We start from the raw sequence: 21762 nt of genomic DNA, 5'->3' as shown, positions 1-21762 counted from the left end.
TAAACATTATTTTGAAAGGGCTTCTACATCTGGCTCACTGGGCGTAGTGATAATGCCGCAAATTGCCATAAGGAAGATCTAGATCCTTGGGCAAACAGGCTTGGGACAGCTATAGGGCAATAGCCTGTAGAGAGGAAATACTTCATATTACTCAAGCAATTATTTATCGGCCAATTAGAAAGAAGCATTGACAAGTTTTGTCCCATCAAGTCTTCTTTGGTCAAAATGATAATAGCAGCAACCTGGGGATTTGATGGAGGGATGTGAAGTAAAGGAAACTGTGTTGGGGGGCAGCAGTCAGGAGAAGAAATGTTATCTTGGCTTCAATGGGGTGCAAAATATCCACATGGCGGGTGAGGAAGGAAAGGGCTATTGGGATCGCCAGATGTATCAGTCAGCCTGGGGCGAAGTGAATAAGAAATGTATTTCATTTTAAAATATATAAATATGTAAACAGTATAACTAACTTTTACAAGGGCATGTCCAAAATATTCTCGAGGGACACAATAATTTGAGAGTGTTTTTTCCAAGGGCAAAATAGCTGGGGAACATACCAAACTTGCAACTCTGCTTTTCTTTGTACATTCATGTTTCAGATATTTACTTTAATTAGGAAAATGAAATTCCATGTAATGATGACACAGATTAAGGGATATAGTCTCATTTTGATAATCAGGGATTTAAGTATGTAACTACCATTAACATCAATGGGCTTCACATGTATGTACAAGTGCATCAACATGTGTTATCTCCCCAACAGGTAAAAAAGTTTCCACTTTCCACATTATTTTAATATACAATTTCTTAATTGTAAAAGAAAGCCTGAAATTTAAAACATTACAAAAGTCTGTTTAAACCAAATTACTTTTTTTTACCTACACATATATACATATGAAAATTAACTTCATGTTCTTAACAATTTAAAGACTGTGAGACAGCTTTTTATTGCAAATAAAATACTAAATGTAACTTCAAATCCAACACCATGTAACTTTACAATAAAATAATTTAAATACTGTTCTGCTCCTATTCCAAGGCCTACCATTGCTTTTTCATGCTGTCCTAGACAATCTCTTTGACATATTTGGAATATTGAAAGAACAGATGGTAGAAACAAAATTGCATCAAAAGGATACTTCCATTCTACTAGACTAATGCAGGCTCTTCGGATTGGGTTATTGAGGGATAAACAGAAAAGGGCACGGGGTGGCCGACTGTTAGATGTATTACCCTGTTTTTTGCTCTTGGCATATTGCTGGCGTTTTCTTTGGGACAGAGATCCTACAGGTTGGGCTGTGGTGGTGCTCATAGTTTGGGCAGCCTTGGCTTGTCTAGCAGCATCAATTGCAGCTTGCCAAGATAGAACAGTTTGCTTGGATGGTGCTGAACTGTTTGACTGAATAGTAGGTCCGTCACCAGGGAGAGGAATTCTGGTGCTACTTGCATAGTTTGCCTCTGCAGAAGAAAAAAAAAGTCATTTAGTTTTAGTTTTTACATTCAGATATGATGTAGTATATTCTAGATAAAAAAGGATGGAGCTATTTAAAGAATTCCTGAAGCGCTGATATTTCCTTTACATTAGAAATATATAATACACACACACACATATTAAATAGTAGGCTCCTTCCACCATGAGAAAAGTACAGGAATCGGTACTATAAATGTCAATTTAATAGGACTGTCAAGATATGTGCTGACAACGAAACACTGTTCATCTTGACTCCTCCACTTCAAGCATTTTATTAGGTTTTTCCAAATTGAATGACAGCTTGCACATCATATTTATCTCTAACAAATCTTATCTTTTTCTTGAGGCTGACTTTGCTCAAACAGTATTCACTATTTCCCCACCCCCTGCATTTTGGTCAAAAGAATTTGAATAGTTCAGAATATTCTAAATAATTTATTTTATAAAGAATAGCCAACTTTGTTTTCAACACCATAGAAATTAGAAATATTCTTGTCAACAAGTTAAATCCTTCACCTATTTGCATTCTTAAAAAAGGAAAATATATGGACACTTCCCTCCAATTAAAATTCAATCGCCTTTGATGATAAACACTTCCAAAAACGTCAGTATCCTCCACATCATAAACTACCATACTGAAAACTCCCCAAAACCTTTTAAAGGGAAAATAAACTACAAATTCAAAATAATAAATAATTGAAATAATTTCATCTAGATGGTCAACAAAGATGGCAAAACTGAACTACACAGCAAGGATCTTTGTCTTGCAAGCTCCCCAGCTGGAGCAGCAGAAAGTAGTACCAATGTTACCTATAAAAAGGAGACACCCCTCCCCAAAAGTAAACTGGAAACTTGAAGATGCATTGGTGGGGGAGAGATGGAGAGATGGCATGGGATATGTGCTGGAAATTAAGGGAGAGAATGACACTCAGGCAGATCTGCCAGGGCAGGAGATGGAAATATTATCCCATGATCGTTCATCTGACATAAAACAGATAAAAGTTTCACTTGCAAAAACACCACCACTTCCCCACCCTTATGGAGGCATTCAAAAACCTGCCCTGCGCGCGTGTGGGTATGATGGAGATGCGATTAGAACCCGGCCTTAGCGGCTGCTTCGGCTTCTCCCTCTGTTCAACTTCGAGCTGCTGCCGCGGGTGTGTGTGTGTGAGAGAGAGAGAGACAGATGGGGATGGGGGGAAAGAAGGGGTAATATTAAAATGGCTCCCTGGGCTGGCAGCTAGGAAGAGGTCACTCCTGGGTCTGGCCCACGCTATTTCCTGCTGCACTAGTGGATCTTCCATGGAGATCTGCCACAAGAGAAGGGAGAAAGCGGGAGGAGGTGGCCATCAGGCAGCTGGGTCCATTGCTAGGTTACGCAAGAAAGAGAGTGCCTGCCTGCCTGCCTCAGGTTACAGTTTGATACTGTCGGTTTCACCTGACTCATTTCCCAACTAATTCTTTCATTTCCCAACGGGCCCCCCCGCTGCTAGGATGCCGGGCACCGGGGCTCGGCACAAACCAACCCCCAGCCACCGCTCCTTAAATCAAGAGCGCTCGTGTTGGCCGGGATAGCCCGAGGGGAGCGCCTGCCCTCCAGCATGGGCACGAGCACAAACTTCCCGGTCATTATCTTGGGGGGGTGGGGAGGGGGGGAGCGGGTTTGAATCATTTAACCACAGCACTGGAGGAAGCAGCAGCGCCTGAGCCTGCTTGCAAAGGAGATTAACGCACACGAGCCCCATGTGTCGTCTCTCCGGGTGCTACCGGCAGCGCCGCGAGGGGGAGGTGGGCTGAAAGCAGAGCCTGGAAAGCCCCGTAACCTCCCCTCACCCACCCCCCCCCCGGACACACACACACACGCGCGCGCCAAATCCACCCCCATGGGCAGCTGCATTCCCAGCCGGGTTTCTCCGCGCGCGCGGCGGGCGAGACACACACGCAGCCCGCGTCCTCTCCTCCCTCGCGCAGCCCCAGCGGCTGACAGCCATGGCCTCGGGGCGAAAACCAGACGCGTGTAAATTAATTAAACCCGCTCCCAGGGTGGTCACACGGCGACTGGGGCAGCATCCCGACCCCTCCTCCTTGTCTTCATCCTCCTGCCCTTCCTAAATCCCCCCCCCCGTCCACCCTTAATCCCCCACTCGCATCCCCTCTTCCCCCCCCCCAAACCCCTCCCCACCTGCCCCATGCCTCGCCCCCTAATCCCCCCCCCTCAGTAATCCCCCCGCCCCCACCCCGGGCATGCTGCTGCCCTTGCTGGGGGCACCGGCTCTCACCTTCTGGGTGCTGCTCCTGCTGCTGGTGCATTATTCTCGCTTTCTCCAGGCAGTACACGGAATAAAAGCAGAGACGCTCCCACCCCCACCCCTACGCCAGGTGTGTGCTGCCCCCCCTGGTGCTCCCCACTATCCGACCCCCATCGTAGCCACTAGCGAGAGGCGAGGGGCCGCTCCTCCTGCTGCTGCTGCTGCTTCTCTGCTGCCGCCGCCGCTGCCAAATCCCTTAGAGTTGGGGCCAACATGACACTCACATCCGGGTGACACGGGATCTCTCCATCCCTAGCAACCCGGCGGCTCCTGCCGCCGCTGCTCAGCCCCGCTGCTGCTCTCCCCCGCCGCCGCCTCAGGGTTAACTCCCTCGCTGCTGCCGCTGCCGCCGCCTCCTGCCGCTGCCCCGGGGCTCGGCGCGAGGGGCCTGAGCCGCGCTCTAATCCGCCTGCAGCTCCGGCCTCCGCAAATAGAACCGCGCCGGCCCGGTTAACGCTTCGCTGCCCGCCCGGCTGCTGCAGCACGGTCTGGGAGGCGGGGGCCCTTACGGCACCCCCGTCCATCTCCCTGCCAGTCACCACCTCTCACCCCTTCACATAGGCCAGACCTGTCCTCGTCCCCCCAGCCATAGCCCAGGCCTGCCCCACACACTCCCTCCCTTAGCTGAACCCAGGCTCTGCTGCTCCACACATTCACTCCCCTCAGCCATAGGGGCCTGCCCCACACACTTCCTCAGCTAAACCCAGTCCCTGCCTCTTACATTCACCTCCCTCCCCCCCATACATGGGGCCTTCCCCACACACTCCACCCTCCAGGCCCACATTCAGTCCCTCAGTCCTGCCCTCCACACTCATCCCCACATCCTATGATCCATACCCATAACTTGCCTCAGCCATAGGCTTCACAGATCAACCCTTCACCGTGGGTCCATCCCTAGCTTTAGTCAGTCAGCCTCTCTCCTCTCCCCATCTCTTTACCCATACCCTGCCCCAGCCAGAAACTCAGACACTCATCCCCTTTCCTTTCCCTAGCCACCAACATGATATCTAATGTTTTAGCCCCAACCACTCATACCCATTACTGGAACTCTCTCTTTCCCTATTGAGAATCATATCTATGTCCCAGCCCTTTCTCTTCTTCCCCATCCCTATATTTATCCCCCATTTCCATCTGCTGTCCATACTGTACAGTAGTCTAGCCCTTTTGCCATCTCCACGTCCATCCTCCATTCTTATTGATATATCCATTTCCAATCTCTTTCCCTTCCCCATTGGTATCTCAGTGCCTTTCACTTCTCAGCCAGTTATGGATGGCTAAGACCATGCTTAAAGACTAGTTATCAATGGTTCACTGTCAAACTTGGAGGATGTAACTAGTAGAGTCCCAAGGGAGCAGCCCTGGATATGGAACTATTCAATATTTTAATTCATGACTTAGATAATGTAGTGGAGAGTACGCTTATACATTTTTGAGGATGACACCATGCTGGAAGGGTAGCAAGCACTTGGGAAAAGTGGGTTAGAATTGAAAATGACCTTGACAAATTGTAAAATTGGTCTGAAATCAACAAGATGAAAGTCAATAAAGACAAGTGCAAAGTATTACACTAAGCCCTGTTCTACACTTACCTGGCAATTCGGCAGCAGTCGACGGGAGTTACGCAAGCTATGCAGAATAGCTTGTGTAACTCCCATTGACTGCTGTGCTTCCCTTCTGCTCAGCGTCTTCATTGCACTGCACCAACAGAAACCGCATTCCCGTCGACTTCTGGATCGATTGAGCGGGTCTTCACTGACTACTCAATCAATCCAGATAGATCAATCTGACAGTGGCAACTTCGCTGCAGTCAGTGTACCCTTAGAAAGGAAAAATCAAATACACAACTACAAAATGGGAAATAACTGGCCATGTGATAGAACTGCTGAAAAGATTCTAGGGATTATGGAGGATCACAAATTGAATATGAGTCAACTATGTGGTGCAGTTTTAAAAAAGACTGATATCATTCTGGAGTGTATTCTCAGGAGTGTTGGATGTAAGTCATGGGAGATAATTGTCCAGCTCTACTTGGCACTGGTGAGGCCTCAGCTGGAATTCCGTGTCCACTTCTGGACACCAAACTTTAGGAAAGAAGTGGACAAGTTGGAGAGAGTCCAGAGGAGAAAAACAAAACTGATAAAAGGCTTAGAAAAACTGACCTATAAGGAAAGGTTAAAAAAACTGAACATGCTTTAGTCTTGAGTAAAGAAGATTGAGTGGGGACCTAATAACAGTCTTCAAATATGTTAAGGGTTGTTATAAAAAGGCTTGTGCTCAATTGTTCTCCCTGCCCACTGGAGATAGGATAAGAAGTAATGGGCTCAATCTGAAGATTTAGATCAGATATTAGGAAAAACTTTTTAACTATGAAGGTAGTTAAGCTCTGGAATGGGCTTTCAAGAGAGATTGTGGAATCCCTGTAATTGGAGGTTTTTAAGAACAGGTTGGACAAACACCTGTCAGGAATGATCTAGGTTTACTAGGTACTGCTTCAGCACAGGTGGCTGGACTTGATGACTTCTCAACGTCCCTTTCAGCTCTACATTTCTATAATTTTATTACCCTTATACCATCCTCTGACTCCACTCCTTTTCCTTACTTCTGTGCCTCTTTCCCAGCTCCATCTCTATTCTCAACTCTTTATTCCTTTCCACAGCTCTTTCCTTACTCCTCACAAGTTTCTCAGTCTTAATAATAATTAACAACAGAGGAAAGTGGAGTAATTTGCAGAAAGAAATGAAACCCTGGTGGGCACAGAGGAGGAAGGGAGGGTCTGAGGTTATCTGTCCTCCTATAACATTTTTAATGTTTCCCATTTAATACAACCTATGCCTTCCAAAGGCAAGATATCTGCCACTTGGAATTATTTTTATGGGCCAAGGATATACATAATTCCTGACAGGGTTGGTTCAGGAGTATTCAAAGAGGGGCATGAACTCTAATTCACCCCACATCCTGATCTCCAATTTGAACACTGCCTGTTGGGTAATCTTCATCTGGTCTGAGTCAAACTGTAGCAGTCAAGAGGCAATCTGCATTTTTTGACTTTGAAATGCACCAGATTGAACACACAGCTATGTATTACAAAATATGTTCCCCAAGGGAATACAATCCCACTCTAAGACAACCATCTCACAGGAGATTTATTTCTCTCCATCCTGCTCCTGCAAAATTTGAATGCTGCAAGTGCATTTTGCTCCTATTTTTTATGTTACCCATTGCTCACTATATTTATGTTTATTGATTTTTTTCAATAATAATAGTTTGTAAATAATAGTAATTATGCATCCCTTGTTCAATTGTAAATTAAGAGTAAAATTTTCAAAAGCACCTAAGTGCATTAAGAGCCTATGTCCCATTTTCAAAAGTAACTGAAGTACTTAGAAGCCTGAATCTCCTTGAAAGTCAATAGGGCTTATGCAGCTAAAGTCCAGATTTACAAAAGCATCTAGGCACCTGAAGCTGCAAATGGGTACCAATGGGTTTTACAAAACCTAAGCAATGAAGTCAATGGGAGTTAGGTGCTTAACCTACTTACTGAGAGTTAGGTACTTAACCTATGTAGGTGCTTTTGTAAATCCCACTAAATGCCTATCTGCATCTTTAGATGCCTAAATATCTTTGTAAATCTAGCCCTAAGTGCCTATGTTACCTTTGAAAATGGGACTTATGGTTCTAAATCACTTAAACATGTCTGAAAAATTTACCCTAAAACTAAAAGGGGCCTGGATCCAATCCAAACAAAGGGCCTCCAATAAACCAAGGCCACCTTTACTCTTCCACTTCACAAGTGTTCATTAAATTTTTGGGTTTGTGCCCTGCCAATGCTATCGCCAGTTGCTTGATGCTCATGATGGACCCAAGCACTCTCTAGTAGAGCACCCTCACTTGGATCCTTGATATCAAACTTTTCAGGTCCTTGGGCCTCTATATCTCAGGTCCTGCCACCATGGATCCTGATGTAATCCACCCTTGCCTCTAATATACAACTGTTCTTTTCACAGGCCCAAACCTTAGGCAGTCTCCCTGATTTCAGTTGGACTGATCAAGGTTATTTAACCCCAGTCACTACACCAAAATGTCTAATCCTGTATGAAAATCAAAATGTCAATTTTACCAAATACTTCTTAATAACAAAAAAGTGTTGTTACCATTCTATTTATATTATTCAAAGCACAAGAAAATATAGTGTACACTGTCAGAAATGACACTTTTAGTTAGTTTTGAGATGTTTAATGTCATTGTTACTGTTTATTCTCAGAAGAAATAATATTTGTATTTCTCTTATTTGTATTGTAAATTAAATATGTTCATATATTGGATTGGTTTACATATGATATTTACTGGATGAAATCATGAATTCTGCTAAAGAGTTACTTTCCTTTCTCTTCAGTAGACTATAATGTCTCTAATTATTTCACTTATATTGCTTTACTTGTATTATATAATTTTAACATTGTTTACTGACTCATGAATGAAATGTGCAGCATTAAATTGATGTTTTAGAATGTTTATTGACTAACGTAGTAAATGATGAGATTGTGAATAAAAACAGCCTACAATCAGAAAAACTGAAATTAAATATCGGTGTCTTCATATCTACAATACTAGATATTGCTCTTTGTACTACTAAGACAATGCACCTCCCTTTACATTTTAAAGGGGTGAAGGGCAGGCAAACAATATACTCATTATCATCATCCTCCTGTACACCATGGAATTTGCTGCAAAATGTCTTTCAGAATTAAAACTCAGTTTCAACAGTAATTCCACATCCGTGTATCTAATTCCCCTTCCCTTCCTTGGACTATTGAACAACATTAGGAAGGGAGTCACACAGCCATGGAGGAAGCATGGCATAGAATAGCATGGAAATGCAAGCCATTCATGCAACAAGCTGGGATCTATTGAGTTAAGGACTAGATTATCTTCCGTCTCAGGATCTGGTTAGTTGGAAAGCACACAGATCTGTTCCAGTGGGGATGGTATCTAGTGTTTTCCACCGATTCAGAAATATTTACTTATTTTCCCCTTTCTGCACAATTGTGCACAATAGAGGATGATTTAATCATTTATATCACTTCACCAAAACTTCAGCCACCTCTAGAGTAATATGCAATACTTGTTTAACAGTGCACAGCAATGCTACACAACAGTTTACAGCAGGAAGAACCAACAAATAATACAGCCAATTGAAATGTGTCTATGATCTATGTAGGCAGAAAGTAATCCTATGTGGAGTTAAAAAAAATGCAGCTAATCCTCCAAAATCAAATAATTCTTACCCATGCAATAGGCCAGCTGAAGTTAATGGCACTCTTTGCATTATAGCTATTTGTGTGAGTAAGGGCTTTCAGGACTGGGTCTTTTGCTAGTATATGTCACATATTTCATTCTAATGTTTTATAGAATTTCAGCTACATATTTTGCTTGTTGTTTCCTGAAGACCAATTTCCATTCTCCTAGACTGAAGGTGGTGCTGCCATTAGCAATGGGGAGTAGCTGTTTCAACGTTTTTTCTAAAATGAAATAATAACTGAAACTTAAGTATAGCCAAAATCTGTAGTGCTTATTTCAGATCAGTAGATTAGTTTCTGATGTCAGTACAACTAATGATGACTCTTTAAAGAACCTAAAATAACACACTTGTCATTATCAATATAGATTATAAAAGTAGCTATGAAAACTGCATATTTTTTAAATCCGTGTAACTAGAGCTCTAAAAATAGATCACGAATATGTTTAAATGGGTTTTCAAATGCATAAATTTGCCACATTATAAAAAGTTATAGACCTTTCAGTTCTGTGCTCTGGCGTTGCTTTTACCATTCTTAAATAATATACTCAATGTACAATATGTAAGAAATCTTCCAAAAATAAATATTTGCTTTGTTCTCCACTAGAACTATGTAATATATTACACAAAAATAAAATCTTCTCTGATCTTTTGACATAGATGACCTTTTGCTAATTTGGTTAAACGTAGTGAATCAATATGGGACCAAACATAATTCTGTTTTTCTTTTCTGTATTTAATATTTGGCAAAAACATTATGCAAAATTCCAGTAACATACAAAATTTAGATTTTACAGCCTGATAATTTTCAAATAAGGTTACAAGAAAGTATATATTTTAAATATTTTAAATTGAAGTGAAGACAGCCATGCTAAATAATACCAGCTAGGGATCTGTCATAAGTATCTTGGAACAATTCTCTCATTTTGAGAGCTTGGTATATGGACATAGGAACCCTTGCCTGCCTCAAAAATAATGAATATGCAGACTGTTGGATAACATGGATGCTTTTGTTACCAAAGGTCTGACTTTACATTAATTGTGCACCTAAAACTTCCACTGACGTTTCTGAGAATAACGACTGGCAACGTATGCAAGATTGAACTCTTATTCCAATAAACAAGGAAGAATAGTATCAAAGCCAAACAGATTGACCTTTTTCTTTGCATGCTAGGGCAGTGACATTTGCCCATCAAAACCAATGATCTACCTACTAAGCATATTTACTGGCAACATATGAGAAACTCAGCAAATGTATAATCCATAACATAAAGCAATATTGTTAACACGTTGTTTTAACTGTTTCTCATCCTATTTTGGACTTGGTTGTTCTTATTTATGTTTTTCCTATATAAAATTATCTGTAAGCCTATCTATTAAATTTGCATAAAGCTTCATCACCACTGACTAAATTCTGCTCCCATTGAATTCAGTGGGTGGTTTGCTAGTTACTTCACTGGGAGAGGATCAGATCCTAAAGCAGTAGGGAAAACTACAAGCACACACACATATATATAAAATACATTTTACTGTAATTGTATTTTTGAAACTAGATTCATTTTTAATCGTCTCTGTAGATAAGTGTGGCAAACATAACATACTTCTGACCACATCAAAATGTCTGTTGTTTAACCTAAAATGTAAAACATTATTTTATTCACAGCAAATTACTAAGAACGTAGCAAACTGTGGTTTCCTGACTAACTAGATTATTTGGCATTTTATGACATGAAAATACAGAATAAAATTGACTGGATGGATATCTCAGGATACAATCACTCAACGATACACTCTATCTTCTTTTAGGGATTCCCCTACTTACATACGTTGCTCCCTCTATCTGCTTTCAAGACTCCCTGTATCTTTTTCTGCTAACATGTTCTTAAGTCTGTGGGTGAAACCATGGCCCCATTGAAGTCAACAGGAAATCTATCACCGAATTCAACAGGACAAGGATTTTACTCTCTCTTTATCTCCCAGATTTCCATATCCTACTAGACTCCTTTCTCTTCTTGAGGCCCTCTTCCCCACTGTCTTTAGCTTTCTTCACATTTTGGTCCAGTGATCCCTCCATTACTAGTAAATAACTAGTTCTAACCTTATTCCTTTCCCTTACTTCCCCACAACCCCTTACACTGCTGATTATGTTAAATTCATGTGTCAGTTCCACTCAATTGGGACCCAAGTCAATGGAAGTTAATGGGAGTCCTTCCATTGGCTTCAATGGGCGTTGGATTAGGCCCCAAGCCAGAAAGAATTTCCAGATATTTTCACCATGCTACTTCAATGATGTCAAGTGGTGCCAGCAGGACTACATCGCCTTAAATTTAGAGAATCTATACTGAAAGAAGGCAAAATGTTTAAAAATATTTGCTACATGCGTACATTTCAAACTGGCATTCAAGTAGATTCAAAATTTGCTTTAAACAGTTTAATTCCTATTTTTAGGACTCAGTAAAGTGATGATTTCACAGATGGGAAACATAGCCAGCTACCAGAAAAAAAAAGTTACACTATAGATAATTGAGCTTTGAAAATGTCACAGTAAAATAGACAGATGACTCACAATGCTGGCACATATACCTCATGCAAACCAATAACTTTTATGGAAACAAGCTGCATGCAGGACATTCTGATTGGGCTTCTACCAAATATTAATTCTAATATTTTCTAATAAATGTCTGACAATCACCTATATTGATTTAATAGTTCATGACATAACTATATATCTTAGACAGTCAGAATTCCGTAGAATGACGGTTTTGCAGATAATGCTCTCCCACTTGAATATTTTAAACACATTTATTCAGGGTAACAATTATGTACAGTAATAATTTTTATCTGTATGTTACATAATAACCCTCAATAAAAGTATTTAATAATTACTTTAGAAACATACTTTATTTATTTAAATGTATAAATAACAGATAAAAGAATGCCATCTCAAACTCTAGGACCATATTATACAAAGCTTAAAATTAACATTCTTTAAAAAAAAAAAAGACAGTACATGATTTAAATCCAGTTCCACTGCCCCATAATCACCATCAAATCTGCCTCCCATATTTTATTATCCCATATCTGAAAAGAACTGAATCCATCCCTCATCTCCACATCTTTGGAAAAAAAAGAGCTATGCAGCATGTTTGTAAGGTTAACAAATTCAGTCTCTGGCAAACCAAGGGGAGAAATGTATTCCAGATATTAAATGCCCTTAAAATAAACACCCAGCCAGCAGATTCTTCTCTTCTGTATCAATATAGCAACATATACGACAGGCACATTTTAAAAGTTCATTACAGTTTTCGAGATATTACCAGTTTCAGCTGTATTCCCCATTTTAAATCTACAGAATACCACTGAAATCAATAATATCTGTAAAATACAAATTCTTTTTTCAACAATACCCACTCGATTTATATAATTTTTTAGATTTAACAATATACTTGAATGTTAAATAAATATTAGTATATCATCAAAAACCTATTTATTGATGCTTCCCAGCTATTTATTCTTAAATCTCATAAAATATAAATTATCAATTTATAATTTTTAAATGTATTATGACATTTTAAATCGACATTAATGGTATAATTTGAAGTATTTAATTAAAATAGCAATACTTTGAACTTTTAAACCATCTTTCTTTCCAATACCTCAAAGTATTTTACAAATGTGGGTAAATATCATTAGTCCCATTTTAAATATAGAGAAACTGATGCCCAGAGATTAAGTGATTTTAAAAAAAAATCACATAACAGGGTAAAGAACAGAATCAAGGTTTCACGATTCCCAATTCTAACTACAAAACAATGTTGTACTCATTAGGAGGCTTAGATAGAATTTTCACCTCTTGCAAAACACAGGTCTAACATACTTATCAAATTTCCCTGCAGAGTTGTTCCCAAACAGATTAACATTTCATCCAAAAAACTACCTAAAAGGATATTACTGTTGCATGGTTAAGCACTCAAAGATCAAGAAATGTCAAAGTTAAGGTTTTACACGCAACCTTAACTCTGCCCTCTTGTTCAATATTCATATTTATCTTCTGTCTTTAATGTCTCAGTCTGTGCCTCAGTCATTGAATCAGGGATGAATTTAAGGGCAGGCAACCGAGGCAACTGCCTGGGGTGCCGGGCATAGGGTGTGCCAAGCTCAGGGTGCTGTTTTTGCCATTAGCGACAAAAGGGAAACTAGAATGTTTGGAAAAAATGTTTCAGGTATTCTGAAGAGATATCCTGTTCCAAGAAAATGTAAGCAAGGCATTACAAACTCAGTTGATGAACATCACGACTGCTACTACTTTGATGAGGAGTTGCCTTGATTTCGTTGTGGTCCACAGAGACAACGGCACTGCTGCCAAAGAAATGGCGGAAAACTTAGGAGTTGACCCTGTCATCAAGGAAACTTGTATTCATCGGAAGAAGAGACAGTTTGGTTATGAGAACAGAGATGAGGAGATGGGAAACTGCTCGCTCTTTGACACTGCTCAAGTGCCAGTGAAGACAGATTCAGACAAATGAAGATCCAGGTAAAGAGCTGGGGATTTTTGTATGACCTTACTAAGCTGCCAGCGCACAGGAAAACATTCTTGAACAATTGTACAGGCCTTCACCAGATGCTGACACATGGGGAATGTTCGGACATCATTGATAAAGACCGCTATGTTGAATTGGACAATGTCCATCACATTTTGCTACACAGGAAGCACTCTCCACTCCAAGTTCTCCAATTCATTCATGATGCAGAGCTGAAGGACAATTTTCCTAATATATGGATAGCTTTGAGGATTCTGCTCATGCTGCTGGTCACAGTCACGACTTGTGAATGCAGCTTTTTGAAGCTCAGGCTCATTAAAACATATCTTCAGTCAACAATGGCCAATGAGAGACTGACATCGCTTCCTATTTTATCAGTTGAAAATGCCATTGGGCCAGTCTTTGGATCGCTCTGATGCTGTGCTTCAGTTTGCATGGACAAAGGCAAAAAAAGCGACTTTTTGAACTAAAGAACTAGGGTTAACATTTTAAGGCTGTCACCTACTGTAACACTATTTAATACTGGTCCACCCAATGTTAGTGCACAGCTCAATTTCTTGATGTCAGTACATTTCAGTTATTTTTAAAATTAAAAAGTTTCTATAAGCTTAGAGGAAACTAATTTTTATTTGCTTATGTAAGGCATGAATAAATACAGATTAACAGATCCTAGCATGCACATTTATCATCTTATATGACAGGGATAAATCATGCATGCAAATTGTGCATCAAAGTCATGAAATGGGCTACAAATGCAATAAAAAATGAAGTATTAAAAAGTTTAAAATGGAGTGGGGGAGATGAAGATGCTCCTCGCCAGGGGTGCCATTTGGTCTAGGGCGCATCCTGCACTGAATACCATCTAAATTGTATATTGAATAGGAGGCAGAGCTCCTCCACTGCCATACTAGGGATTGCAGGATTTGGCACACAGAAAAAAAGGGTGTGTACAAATGTTACATCTCTTTAAACTGGGTCTAGCAGTCTCTGGGAAAGGAGAGCTTGTTGGCTAACTGGTGTCCAGTGACTATAATGTCAATAACAATTCCTCATGTCAGATATTTGGTGTTGGCATCCAAGACTCAACCAGGGAACCATATGGTCAGTAAACAGATCTATCAATTGAGACAAGAGGCAGCCTCCCTATGGCTAAAAGACTCAACTGGGAGTCACTGGGTCTGACTCTCTCTTGCCCTGCACCTTGTGTAGGCATTTGCACTAGTGCAAAGTGGGTGTAAAATGCTATCAAACCAGAATGAAGATCCTTCAGCTGAAGATCTAGAATATGCTCTATGGGCCCTTTACACAAACTTTCCTTACTCATACTAGTCCTGCTCATTTCAACGGAATTACTCGTGTTAATATGAATAATTGCCAGATCAGGCCCTATATAATCTATAATCTGAAAATGTGATATAGTATCAAGAGTAAAAGATATGAAGACAATAACTTTTAAGATACCTGAAGTGGCAGCATGAGAAATCTCAGCAAGAGCAGATTCAACCTGTTCTCAGAAAATCTCTTTGCTGTTACTTTTCAGATTAAATGGTCAGTCAGTGAGAAATCTTTTACAGTTCTCATATTTGGTTTCAAAAAAATTCTCCATCTCTGAAATCCACACTTGAGCCATAGCCTTAGTGGGACATTAAACACATGCATATTTGCCCCAATGTGGGTTACATATACTTCAGAGATTCTTTTTTTTTTTTTTTGACTTTTGAATTCTGCAGTAAATCAAGATTATTACACTACTAAACAGATGTACAAGTGTCCCTCCATGGAACATGATTTTTGCAGCTGGCAGCACCATGAACGCCAGCATAATGGTGTAGAAAAGCACTATGGGGTGGTGCATTAGGTTGAGGCAACAAGAAGAAAATTACAGGCAATATGCCAATGGTACATTGGTAGCTAATAACAGTATTTTCTCAGGAGTTATCTACATTTCTCCTTATGATTTCCAGCCCTTCCATGAAGCTATCCAAAAGCTCTAATGTCTTCTTTCTCCATCAGAGATGCAGAGTATCCATCCTCATCTGTGCTTGAGCAGTGACAAATGAAATGCACTGAAACAACTGAAACATTTCCAATTCTGCATCATATTAATATTTCTGAAATAACTAACAAACTCCTGCTCCATTTTTGCTTCCCACAGCATGCCCTTGAAACTAATTGAAAACTACTGAGTGCAGCCAAATCTCAATATTCTATAATCAGCTGCCTCAAACATCTGGCTCGTTGGTGCAATTCAGTTATAACTTTGAACCTATGTGTATACCATGGAATTAGCATCCCAATATAAGGTGCTAGTTACTAAAGAAAGGTGAATACCAAGATGGATATCTGCTTGATATAGTTGGTATGTTGTCAACACATGCTGCAATTTCAACTACAATGTAGCTCTTTATTATGCATGCAAAGTAAAATTTAAAATTAGGTGGATTATGTCTTGCGGTTTTTCCAGTTTGCAATTGTGGAGTGATTCTTTCAAAGCACCTCTTTGTGTAGAGACCTGGCCATGAAAAACATTAGACATTAATATCTTCAGTCATTTAATATTCAGGCTGCATTTTTGCCTGGGGTCTTTTCTTCCTGTCAACAACTAAAGGGATTATTCTTCAAAATGACGCTCAGTAAACTTGGCAAGATTTTTATCCATTTCAGCATCAGAAAGGTCTGCATCTTCAAATAAGAAACTAGAGATTATGGCTATGAAAATATGTGAATTATCAGCTGCTGAAGCCATACCAAATACAAAGGCATAATCTGTGTATGTTGTTTTATATAAATATACAGTTTTTTAAAAAAATCAGACCATGATATAGTAGATGATATCAACATTTATTTCCAGCTTCTGGTCCATTTTGTCTCTGCTCTCTGTCTTTATCCTGTTCTGAACCCTACAATGGAGCTTATTTATGTGCATATCTTAACTCTAAACAGAAACCACTAGCTTCCTCTTGTCTCATACTGAATATAAGGATTAGTAAACAAACCAATAGGTAAGTTTTGCTTAAAAGTTCAATTCAGATTAATTGATTTTGGTTTGGGTACAGAGGTTCTGCAAAGTTAGAACACATTTAATGCATTATATAATACAAAATAACAATTGATGAGAAATGAGTCAACCTGGATATATCTTCCTGAGGAGTAACATTGATGTCCAGCCAATATATGCTTATAAAATACTTATTTGGGCTAGAACTATTTGACCCTATCCTAGAGCAGACCAAAGAGAGTGTGTTACAGTTGCACTTTAGATGCTACACTTTAGAAGCTCACATATACTCAAACTCACTGATCTGATGACAAAATGGGAATAAATTCAAGGTCTCAACAAAATCGAGAGGTTCCTTCTACTGCTAGTGCCATTAATAAAAACATTTGGCCAGAATCTAGATCCCACTCTGGTAGCATAAAGCAGCCTCAAAGCTGATTTAGCCTCAGTGCAAGGGATGCTCCCAAAGAAAAGAGGGAGTGGTCAGGTCATCGCTATGCAGTGATGATTTCTGGCTCCTAGAACAATTGCTTAGGACCATGGGCATCCAGAAATGCATTAGAACAATCTAATGCATGCTTTAACTTATGTCAGGGAGTTGTCCCCATCCACTCTAAGGACCTGTGGGGAAGTAAAGTTATCTTAAAACTACCTTTTCCCACCTATGTCTGGTTCTATACTGAACACCTGTCAGCCAGACTAGAGGATGAAGACTCTCTTCTGACTAGTTCAAGTTTGAATATGAAATTTGGTTAAAAAATTTTGTTTTTATTTTTGGTTGTGGAAAGGAGGAAGAGAATGTCATTGTGACAGATCAGAGTGAAATAAAAGATGAAGAGACATGGATGTCAGCAGCAGTACTACTAAGGAATACAATCACAACTTTTGGGCCTGATCCTCTGAGTTCTTACTCAAAGAAAACATCAATTGATTTCAGTGGGAGTTTTTACTGAAAAAAGAGTCCAGGATCACAGCTTTTACTGCTGTGACCTGGATCATCTGAGGGAAGGTGGAAATCAGATGTTGACCCTCCTATGCAGACATCAAGTATAACTAGAACTATGCAGACAACAAGTATAACAGGAATTTTGAAAAGGAAGCTTTATGAACCAAATTTTGATAACAAATACATGGGAGAAGTGCTTAGGTACCATAGTAATTGGAGCTACATGAAAATTACACAGACAGACAGATATGCTTTTTGGTGTACCTATGGCATATAAGGAAGTTTTACACGTTTTACCAACCTTACAAACACATGTAAATTGTTGCCCATTTTTTCCACCCTTTGATAACATCTATCTGTATCTTCATATATTCCAACTTCAAAAGCAACACTTGCAAAATTATGAACAAAAGCAAAGACTTTGGGCTTTGGCATTTGCTTTCTAGCAGATGAGCAGGGGGGTAGAGATGAAGGGTTTTTATCACATCTCCTAATACACAGAAACCTATTGTAAGATCAGCTCCCACGTGTGTGCACAGGCATGGCAGGCTGATTTGACAAAATATGCTACTAAGTGGCCAGGTGCTGGGATGGGATGGTGTTGGAGAGTCTGCTCCCAAAGGTCTTTCTTTCCAGTTTCTAAAAATGTTGCAAATCATCATCAGGCAAATGCAGTTATTTATTATTTTGTTAAGTCTCTTTGTTTCTCTCCTGAAAGCACACTGCTTAGATATGGTTTTGCCTGTTGTCAATCAAAATCTGCATCTATCCAGTCTGTGCTTGTTGCATCAATGGCACCACCTCTTCCACTGCTCAATTGAGCAATGGCTTAGGGGCAAAGGGTGACTCAGAGTCGCTGAAGCTAGTCATTGATGCTTCCTCTAAATAGGCAGGCACTTCAATATCATTGACTTTAGTGGGTAATTTGTGTACTTCTTGCAATCCAGCCGCATGTGAAGCTGAGAAATGAACATAAAAGAGTTGGGGTCTGGGAGGAAAAGGGGAAGAGAGATAGAGCAAGAGAGAATGAGATCAGCAACAGTAATACTACTCACCCTGATTTTGTGGATGACATGGATAACCACAGTTTGTACTACGGGGGCTTTGCATAACTCCACAGGCCAATTTGGGAAGAACATTTATCACACTGACCACAGAGCCATTTGCCTGGTTGTGTTAATTGAGCTGCACATTGTTTCCATGTCTGTGCTGTGCTTCCAACTGCACAGCATGGTTCTTCTCAACATCGAGGACACCCACTTTTATTGTGTGGTGCCACACAATGTGATCAGGTGTCAGTTGCTCAAAGGGCGAATCAGAAATACTCCTCCTGTGCAGATTTTGTTTCGGAACATCTTTGAAGCATTTCATTTGCCCTCCATGCTTATGGTTGCCAAAGCTGAATTCAGAATATATCATTTGTTTTCCTAGACAAGTCTCAGGCATATGAATTACAAGACCAGTCCATCTCAGCTGGATGTAAATCAAATGAGCCTTGATACTAACTGAATCAGCTTTTGCCACAACTTCCATGTTGAACACCTGGTCATGATATTTGATATCCACCAGTCATTGTAAGTATCGCAAATGGAAGCTGGCAAGCTATTTAATGTGGCATTGATAACAGGTTGAATTTTTTAATTGATTTTTGTCTATAGACAGATTCCATGTTGCTTCCAGATTTGGTGATAAAAGCGATATGCAGCACTGGCTATCTTAATTTGCGCGTCCACTTTGTGATCAATTGCCACTTATTTATTTAACATACTGCTGAGATAAGTCAACTGTTTGATCAAAACTTATTGATGGATTTTGGTAAAGTTGTTGAGGAGCTGGCTGGTACATAGCCTCAGTTTTTGTTTGGCTAATGGTAAGACTAAAGTTATGAGCCACCACAGCAAAACAGTTCGTGCTTCAGAGTGTGTCACCAAGGCGCAATCACTGGCATAGAACAGTTCCTGGATCATTGTTTTGATCACCTTGACATTTGCAAATAGACAAGAGAGATTAAAGAGCTTGCCAGTGTGAAAGCATATAAAGACACCATCTGAAGAGCCACAGAGAACTTCTTTTTGCATCGCAGAAAAGAATAAACCAAAAAGGCTAGGAGCAAGGTCACAACCTTGCTTCACCATATTTGTGACTGGAAATGGGTCTGTTGAATCACCATCAACACTAACTCTCTTCCAACTATGCCTTTGCGGAATTGCTCAACAATGTTAATAAATTTGTCTGGACATTCAAATTTAGCAAGCAATTTCCAGAGGGCAGAGCAGTTGACCATGTTGAAAGCTTTGGTTAGATCAAGAAATAAAAGTACAAAGGTTGATGCTGTTCAGGACATTTTCCCGTGACTGTTGGATGATGAAAACCATGTCCACAGTGCTCTGCTGAACATAAAAGCTGCACTTTAACTCAGATAGAACTTAATCCATCATTTGGGCCAGGAGCCTGTTCAAGAGGATCTGTGCAACAATCTTACCAGCCACTGAGAGCAAGGAGATGCTGTTACAGTTATCACAGTTGCTTTTTAAGCCTTTGTGCTTATAGATAGTGACAATGGTGGCATCTTTCAATTCTCACAATACGATATCTCAAAGCCAGGCATCTGAGAATTCAAAAAGCATGCCAATGAGAAGACTTCCTCTGTGTTTGCAAACTTCAGCTGGAATGGTATTGGGACCAGGAGCTTTGTTATTTTTCATTGCTTGGTCCACCTTCAGCACCTCAGTTCAGGTGGGAGGATCAGCAAGTGCACTAGATGTAGGCAATTTGCAGACATTATCCAGTGACTCATCAGAGACAGTAGATAGATGATTAAGTAATTCACTAAGGTATTCACACCACTGCTGGTAAATAGCAGTGCGATCTGTGATGAGAAATTCACCATCAGCACTTGTTAGTGGTGTCAAGGCAGATTGAATAGGGCCATACACAGCTGTGACTGCATCAGAAAAGCCTTTGGAGTCATGTTTTATAGCAAGGACATGCAATTCATCCACTTTGTGGCTAAACCACATATTTTGCATTTGGTGGAGTTTGTGTTGGAGTGTGCTGCAAGTTACTCTATGTCTGGCTTTTTTCAATTCGGAGAATGGGTCAGCTAAGAGCACTTCATGCACTTGCTATTTGGCATCAAGATGATTTGGTATTTCAGGATTGTTATCACTGAACCAGTCTGCATGTCAACATCTGGTATACCCAACACAATCCACAACAGCAGTATAGATTGTATCACACAGGTATACTCATTCAGCAGATACACCATCACTGATCATTGGAAGAGTTCCAAAATAGTTGTTAGCTGTGTTGAGAACTGTTCAGCAGTTGATGGATCAATCAGCTGGGCAACATTTAGATGCTTACGTGACTGATTTTTACACATTTTTGGCCCAGTAAAAAGAGAAAGCTTTGCTAAAACAAGATGGTGGTCAGTCCAGCAATCAGCTCTGCATCATACCCAAGTTATGCATACATCTCATAGGTCCCAGTGTCGGATCAACATACAGTCAATTGGGGACCAACAACGTGAGCGAGGGTGCATCCAGGTCATTTTATATTTGCAAGGGAGCCTGAAGAGTGTTTTTGATCATTAATTGGTGCTCGACACATGCTGTCAGGAAATGTAAGCCACTGCTGTTCATCTTGCCGACACTATGTTTGCAAGCATGCCACATCATGTGGTATACATAATCAGTAATACTGTAATAATAAATGAAGGGGGATAAGACTGATGTGGATGCTTAAGAATTCAGAAAAGCTTTCAGGAAAAACTAGAAGGTACATGACATGTATAAGAACACCAAGTCTAAAGAGGATAAAGAGGATTATGAAGTGAAGCTGAAAGCGTGTAAAAAACCCTGATTAATGCAGCCAGAATTGACAAAGAGAGAAGGATTGCCCATAAAGTGAAGAAAATCAATAAAAAGATCTCAAAATATTTAAGGAGCAAAAGATCAAAAAGGAATTAACCACTGAGCAACTAACTGGATCAGTACAGGAGAGGACTTCATAACAAATCAAAAGGATATTGCTTAAAATGTAAATGCTATCTTCTGTTAGCTATTCACAGGGAAAAGAAAAAGGAAAAATTCCAGAAATGTAAACACATTTTCCAGGGGAGGGTAATACAAAAATAAGGCTTCATTGTCAATAACAAAAAACCCACCTCTGTACAGTGAAGACACCAAAGCCAGAAAAAATT

At 40.1% G+C, this 21762-nt stretch overlaps 1 protein-coding gene across 2 annotated transcripts in view; it reads right to left on the bottom strand.

Annotated features, from left to right (window-relative positions):
- CACNA1D (calcium voltage-gated channel subunit alpha1 D) overlaps window positions 1-21762 on the bottom strand; it is a 355484-nt gene that overhangs the window by 279220 nt on the left and 54502 nt on the right. Inside the window, exon 2 of one of the 2 annotated variants that reach the window (XM_067544171.1) lies at window positions 1137-1455. In XM_067544171.1, coding sequence (XP_067400272.1) covers window positions 1137-1455 — 319 coding nt within the window. Of the gene's footprint in view, window positions 1-1136; window positions 1456-21762 lie in introns of those variants that run through there. The other variant, XM_067544172.1, reaches the window with a different exon arrangement.

The sequence above is a fragment of the Emydura macquarii genome, unplaced genomic scaffold (assembly GCF_026122565.2).
Source record: "Emydura macquarii macquarii isolate MOO-44397 ecotype Brisbane River unplaced genomic scaffold, CSIRO-AGI_Emac_v2 contig_968, whole genome shotgun sequence".
Taxonomy (NCBI): Eukaryota; Metazoa; Chordata; order Testudines; family Chelidae; genus Emydura; species Emydura macquarii.
Note: the sequence above shows the minus strand (reverse complement) of the source record. Positions and strands in the feature narration are given on the sequence as shown.